A 7,618-nucleotide genomic window follows, 5' to 3' on the forward strand; every position below is an offset into this window, starting at 1 on the left:
GGCCTGGGGGAGGCTGCTCTTGGGGAGACCCTGCCTTCCACCTGCAGCTGGGGGCCGTGAGGACCTGCCAGGCCCCTCGGTGGAGGTAGGATCAGAGAAGCGAGTGATTTCATCAGCGTCTCCCCTGTTCACAGCTTGTGAGATGGAGTGGGGAAGGTGTCTGATGTGTCCTTAACTCCCATCCCCTCCGGCTTCACACAAGACTCCCTGGGCTCACCACCCCCAGCACCCTGCCTGCCATTAATGCCCCAGGAGGCTCCTTCCTTGGTCCTCTCTCCGGGCCTCCGTTTTCCCACCTGTCTAATGCAGGGTGGGGGAAACTGGCTGGGTGGGGTCTCTCTTTGGCTGCATAGTGTGGAAAGGGGCAGCCCCAGAGAGCTGGGAAGCAGCAGAGGCCGCGCAAATCAAGGATCCAGGCGGCCCCGGGAGAAGGAAGTTTATTGCTCTTGCAGGGACTCCCTGTCGCCGCTCCCAGCAACAGGTCACAGCTGCATTTTCTGGAGGAGCAGAGAACAGTGTGAAGGACTCAGGGCTGTGCCACCTTCTGGGGCAGCACAAGGCTCTGCCCGGAGGGTAGGTCCATGGGGGCATGGCCGGCGGCCCCCAGCCTTCACATGCCAGCCTTATCCCTGTCCAAAGGGTCTGAGCCCCTCAGCATTTCAGGCCATTGTGCAAAGGGGTCTTGGAACACACCCTGTCCCCAGTGGGGAAGCCCCCAGCCCAGGGTGACCCTCTGTTCCCCTACTCTCAAGATGATAATGGCCATCCACACCATCCCTCTCCTCTGCTGGGCCATAGCCTCAGAGGGTCAGGTTTTGGGGGAGACTGGTGTGGGGCCTGGATGGGGACATAAGTGCTTGATGAAGGCAGTGGATGGATGGATGAAGGAGTCGATGACTGTTTTCCTTATTGGGACCCAACTTAAGGCCTGTTACTGGAAGCACTCAACCAATATTTCTTGAATGAGAGAGTGAATGTGTGAATAAGTGCATGAATGAATCACTGAATGAGCAAATGAATGAGTGACTAAATGCATGAATGAGTGAATAAATGCAAGCATGAGTGATTAAATGCATGAATGAGTGAATAAATGCAAGAATGAGTGAATAAATGCATGAATGAGTGAATAAATGCAAGAATGAGTGAATAAATGCATGAATGAGTGAATAAATGCATGAATGAGTGAATGAATCAGTGAATAAATGAATGAATAAATGTGTGAATGAGTGAATAAATGCTGAATGAGTGAATAAATGCATGAATGAGTAAGTGAATAAACGCATGAATGAGTGAATAAATGCATAAATGAGTGAGTGACTAAATGCATGAATGAGTGAATAAGGGCAGGAATGAGTGAATAAATGAATGAATAAATGCATGAATGAGTGAGGTGGTGGGCGAGTGAGGGGGAGGGACTGACAGGTGTAGGGACAGCTGTGGAGGCGGCACCCACCTTGTTGATCCAGTCGATGTAGGCGGACACCCGGGTGTAGACTACCGGCTTCTTGCGGGTGTTGCAGCCCTGCGAGGAGCCAAAGCTGACGATGCCAAACACCTCCCAGGAACCATTCTCCAGCTGGCAGTTCAGTGGACCACCGGAGTCCCCCTGCACCAGACCGGGAGGGCATCAGCCACCAGGCCCCCGAGAGGCAGGCTTGGGAAGCAGGGCTGGGTTGGGGTGGGGGTTGTGGGTTGGTTTCTCAGCCTTAGTTAGTAGACAGTTTTGGCCTCAGACTTCTCATGGTGAGGGAGGCAGAGGAAGTGTGGTTTGAGGCTGCCTTGGCCTTGTTCTAGGAGGCCCTGGGGTGTCGGACCAGCTCTTGGTTTGCTGCGTGATCTTGGGATGATGTTACTCCTCTCCGTGCCTCAGTTTCCCTAGCTGTTCAGGTCTCCTTGTCTAAGACTCTGTGAGCTAGTCAGAGCAGTGAGGATGCTGGCAGCTGTGCCAGAGGCCTGGGAAGGTGGGGAAGGAGGGCGAGAATGGGGAAAGGGTTGTGTGTGAAAACAGGACATTCCCTGATTATCTTAGATGTTTTATGGTTCTGGTCTCCCTGGACTGGCGGAGCAAATGGCATGGAGGAGCATGTGTAGAGACTTCAGTGAAGCCTCTTCTGCATCCTTTAAACTCATTTAATCCTAACCCTGTGAAGTGGTTACTGTAACTCCATTTTACAGATGGAAAAACTGAGGTCAGAGGTCCAACGGCCTTCCCAAGGTTCCACAGCTCATAAATGGTGGGACTGGGGCTTGAACTCAGATACTCATGCTCAATGCTCATGCTCTCACCACAGTGCTGAGCGGGGGGCGGTGATGGGCTTACCCTGAGCCTGCTGGGCCCAGTCAGGGCTCGCTCAGTCTCCTCCCAGGGGAAGGGTTTGGTCCATTACACCCCTCTCCTCCCACGTCCTCTTGGCCACTTGGAGTAGGGACAAGGTGCAGAACCTAGTCACTCACATTGCAGGCTGAGATGACGCCGTCGCCCCCAGCACACACCATGGTTTTCCTCACCCTGAAGCCCCACCAGTCAATCCTGGAGCACGTAGCGTGATCCACCACACGCTGCAGGCCCTGCTGCAGCTCATCAGCAATGGGGCCGTTGGCTGGGGAGAGAGTGAGCAGTGACCAGGGAAGCAGCTGGGCAGCCCAGCCCAGTCCAGTCCAGTCCCTCCCCAGGCCTTCAGGGAGCAGAGGCCTGGGACGGGACCCAGGGGAGCGCCGGCTGAGATGCTGTGCAGACCACACACCTGCCCTTCATCAAGAGGCAAGCCCAGGTCCCAGAGGGCCAGGAGCAGGCTGCCGGCAGAAGGAAGCTGCAGCGGTGAGTTGAATTGTTTTTAAATTGGATTCTGGGGGTTTAGTTGTCAATCATTTCTTGCAGGTCTCTGACTTTGCTGTCACACATTAAAAAGCCTTTCTCACCCCCAAGATTTTCTTTTTTTCTTTCTTTTTTTTTTTTTCTTTTAAATTTTTTGATACAAGGTCTCACTCTTGCTCAGGCTGGAAAGATCACAGCTCACTGCAGCCTCAAACCCCTGGGCTCAAGTGATCCTCTCGCCTCAGCCTCCTGAGTAGTTTGGGACTACAGGTACACACCACCATACACTGCTATTTAAAACATTTTTTTTTTTTGTAGAGACAAGGTCTCACTATGTTGCCCAGGCTGGTCTTGAACTCCTGGCCTCAAGTCGTCTTTCCTCCTCAGCTTCCTAAAATGTTGGGATTACAGGCGTGAGCCGCCACACCTGGCTTCTCCCCCAGGCTTTTCTAAATAGTGATCTGCATTTTCTTCTAAGTATCCCACAGTTTCATGATTTGCATTTACCTTTCAATTCCCCTGGGATCTATTTGGGCATATGGTATACCGTAGATGTCACCCCCCACCCCTAAATGGTTTATTTTCCTTTATCTACATGACAGTGTGTGCCAAGTGCTGTTCTGAGCACTTGACAAATTATAATTCGTCTAAACCTTACCACATCTCTCAGAGACCCTTGTTAGTGTCTGCCACATGGTATGTACTTAATAAATATTAGCTGTTATTGCTACACGGTTTACAAAGACATGAAAATGTGAAGGCAGAAAGGGAAAGTGGGTGGCATGCTGCTTCCTTCAGGAAGGCTCTCGGGATTTGCCAGGGATGATACTCACTCCAGAGGCGGCCCCAGCCAGTGACATAGCAGGGGTAGTCGTTGGCGAGCAGGGAGTCCTTCTCTGGCAGGCAGGCCACCTGGATGGTGTCACTCAGCTCCACGTGCTCTGCAAGCTTGATGAGGGCAATGTCGTTGCTGGAATCCAAAGTGGAGAGGGTGAGTGGGCAGGAGGACCCTGGCCCCACAAGTCCGGGTTAAGGGGCTCGGGCTGTGAGTTGGGAGTCAGGCCCAGGGTGCTCAGGGGTCCTGCACAAACTTCCTGACTGCCAGCTGCTTCTTGACCTTCGGGGATGTCGGGATGAACGATTCACCATCTAACAGGATCACCCGCCCTGTTGACGGCTTCTTCTCACATGTCATCACCTCGGGAAAGGGTTAACAGAGGGAGGTGGGGGTGGAAGTGTTCGAAACCACTGCTGGCTGTGTGCCCATTGAAACAGAGGCTGTAGCAAGTTGTGAACTCTAATGCCAAAGATGGCACTTGCAGATGCCAGTTTTAATATTTTCATGTTTCAGGCATAAAAGCTGGCTGCCCCAGACACACCTGGTTTGATTCCTAGTTCTGCCACAAAGTGGGCTGTGTGACCTGAGACACATTTCTTAACCTCTCTGAGGCTCGGTTCTTTGTCCAGGGCTGTTGTGAGGATTACATAACAGATGGCACATAAAGTATCTATTGCAATGTGGGCATACAGTAGGCACTCAATAAAGGTGAGCCCTGGCCCAGCCTCCGGAGAGACACTGTGGGGGGCCTTCCTTGTGCACCTTCCTGGGAGTCTTGGCCAATGAGGGGGATACGAGGGGTATTTGTCTCCACTCAGCATTTTGCCATTTTGTGTAAGAGATCCATTCGCTGGCTGTCCAGGGTGAGGATGGGGTGTCAGGTGTGGGGTGCGACAGGCTCTGCGGCTCTGTCTTGGGGACCCCTCCTTCCACACTGCCCCCAGCGGCTGTGGGATGGGCAGTTTGTCACTCACAGTACTAGTAAGGAGATCCATTTCTCGTGGACATAGATGGTGTCCACATCCACAATCAGGGATCCCTCCTCATCTTCCACCTCCAGGTTGTGCTTTCCCAGGGCCACACGGTAGATCCGGTTGTTGCTGGGCAGAGGAAGGGGACCAGGTCAGGGTGGCCCCTGGTCCTGCCAGCCAGAGGGATAGAGAGGGAGCTTGGGGCTTTGATGGGACTCATTTGAGGGCAAGAGAGTGTCCCCATTGTCCTTTCCCAGGGTGACGGGGAAGGGCCTAGGACTTGGGGTCAAGGGACTTGGGTTCATGTTGTGAGCTTGCTGCTCCTGGCTGTGTAGCCTCGTGCCTCAGTTCCCTCATCTGTAAGGGGGAGGCAATACTGGAACATACTCCCAGGGCGGCTGTGAGAATAAACTCATCCAAGCTTACACCGCTCTTGCCTGCACAGTGGCGGCATCCACCTCACTGCCCCTCACTTGTACGCTGGCCTACTCCTGTCTATTCCGAACCCAGCAGTGTGGGTTTAAAAATATCCCAGGCCAGGTGCAATGGCTCACGCCTGTAATCCCAGCACTTTGGGAAGCTGAGACCTGAGGATTACTTGAGGCCAGGAGTTTGAGACCAGCCTGGGCCACATGGCAAATCCCCATCTCTACAAAAACAGAAAACTTGTGGTGAGGTTTGGGCTTCTAAGTTAAAAAACAAACAAAAAAACAAGAAGAAAAATTAGCTGGGAATGCCTGGTGGTGTGTGCTTATTGACCCAGGAGGGGTCTTATATATTCAGGAGGCTGAGGTGGGAGGATCGCTTGAGCTCAGGAGGTCCAGGCTACAGTGAGCCATGAAGGCGCCACTAAATGAGACTCTGTCTCTATCAAAAAAAAAATTATATATGAAATATATAAAATGAAATATATTGCAATATATATTTTTAATAAACTATATGAAAAATATTTTATGGAATATATAAAAATATGTCAGTCCACAACTCTCCTTTGCTCAGAAACCCTTCCAAGAGCTCCTTCTTACTCAGGGCCAAAGCCAAGGTCCTGACAGTGACCTGCACTTATTTCCTCTCTAGCTCCCCTCCTCCCACTCTGCTCTAGCGCACGCTGCCCCTGCCACACCGGCTTCCTCGTTAGTTCTCAACGACACCGACAGGTCTCTTCTCCAAGCCTTTGCGTGGCTGTTCCCTCCACCTGGAACACCCCTCTCCTAGATCCATGATTTCCTCCCTCACTTCCTCCAGGCCTTTGCCCTAATAACCCCCTCTTAGCTCTCTGAAATGTCCCAAATATTTGCCAAATATCCCCCTTTCAGCTCTTCCCCTGGCCATCCCTTTAAAAATAGAACCCCTCATTCTGTTTTTCCTCTTCTAACCTTATTTTTATTTATTTTTATTTTTTTTGAGATGGAGTCTTGCTCTGTTGCCCAGGCTGGATACATGGGCGCCATCTCGGCTCACTGCAACCTCCGCCTCCTGGGATCAAGCGATTCTCCTACCTCAGCCTCCCAAGTAGCTGGGATTACAGGTGCCCGGCACCACACCTGGCTAATTTTTATATTTTAAGTAGAGATGGGGTTTTACTATCTTGGCCAGGCTGGTCTTGAACTCCTGCCACCTACCTCAGCCTCCCAGAGTGCTATGATTACAGGTGTGAACCACTGCACCTGGCCAATACCTTATTATTATTATTTTTTAAAATCACCCGAGATGTAATATCTTGTTTAACTGTCTGCCGCTCTGCCTGCCACAAGAATAGAAGCTTCCCGAGAGCACAGACTTTGTCTTCACTGCTGGTTCCTGGCACATAATAGATGCACGATAAATACCTGACTGAATAAATGAGCTACTGGGTGTGAGTAGCTTCTGTAGCCCAGTGCCTGGAGTGTGGAGAAGCTGCTCAGTAAAAGCAGAGTATCAGGCTCCCACCCATGGGTGATGGCCAGGTCTCAGGGTACCATCCCCGCACACCTGATGCAGTGGGCGGCGGTGAGGACGAAGTTGCTGGCGATCAAGGTCCCGCCGCACGTGTGCCACCACGTGTTGTTCTTGAGGTACTGGAGGGAGATCTGCAGGAGGGTGGGGAGGGCTGTGTGTCAACCCGCGGGTCCCTGGGACCCTCACCCTGCCAGCCTCTCTATCTCTACGTCCCAGCCCCACACAGGCTTACCTGCCAGGGCCAGCTGTGGGGCCGGGCAGTCTCTCCTCCCACCACGCGGGCGGACAGGCTGGGCGGGAAGCTGGGCACCCCGCAGCTGGAGGCTGGGGAGACAGGAGGCCAGGAGAGCCGGTGAGTGGGGCTGGCCGCCCACGGGGAAACAAGTGGGAGGGTGGGCAGGTGGAAGGAGCACAGATTTGGGGCTGGGCAGACACAGGGTTGATACTTTACTGTGTGACAGGGGGGAAGTCACCCAGGTTTCTAGGCCTCGTTTTCCCTGTCTGTGAAATGTGAAGAATCACACTAACCCGGTGAGTTTGTCCTGAGGACTGAATTAGACAACACATAGAAAAGAAAGCGTTTGGCTGGGCGCGGTGGTTCACACCTGTAATCCCAGCACTTCGGGAGGCCGAGGCAGGCGGATCCCTTGAGGTCAGGAGTTTGAGACCAGCATGGCCAACATGGCGAAACCCTGTCTCTACTAAAAATACAAAAATTAGCCAGGCGTGGTGGCACCTGCCTGTAACCCCAGCCACTCAGGAGGCTGAGGCAGGAGAATCGCTTGAGCCCGGGAGACAGAGGTTGCAGCGTGCTGAGATCGTGCCACTGCACTCCAGCCTGGGTGACAAGAGCAAAACTCCATCTCAAAAAAAAAAAAAAAAAAAAAAGTGGCTGGCATATGTGCGAGTGCCTGGTACACCTGTGTTCTTCTGTCCCTTTTTAGACCCCTGTATCATGGTGTGTGTGTGAGAGAGCACGGAGTCCACTGGTATAGCTGGGAAGATGTGTGGAACGGTCAAGAACACGTGCTGTTCCGCAAGACAGACATGGACTCA

The 7,618-nt window shown here is 52.6% G+C and overlaps 1 protein-coding gene across 1 annotated transcript; it reads right to left on the reverse strand.

Moving 5' to 3' along the window:
- Window positions 1-421: 421 nt before the first annotated feature.
- CTRC (chymotrypsin C) lies at window positions 422-7,016 on the reverse strand (the record flags this gene model as incomplete). The annotated part of the gene is made up of 7 exons (XM_005544727.3): window positions 422-497; window positions 1,454-1,606; window positions 2,455-2,600; window positions 3,649-3,785; window positions 4,628-4,753; window positions 6,596-6,693; window positions 6,795-7,016. Coding segments are annotated over 7 exons (897 nt in total), but the record flags the coding sequence as incomplete, so codon positions are not given.
- Between the last annotated feature and the right edge of the window lie 602 nt (window positions 7,017-7,618).

Source organism: Macaca fascicularis, chromosome 1 (assembly GCF_037993035.2).
Source record: "Macaca fascicularis isolate 582-1 chromosome 1, T2T-MFA8v1.1".
NCBI lineage: Eukaryota > Metazoa > Chordata > Mammalia > Primates > Cercopithecidae > Macaca > Macaca fascicularis.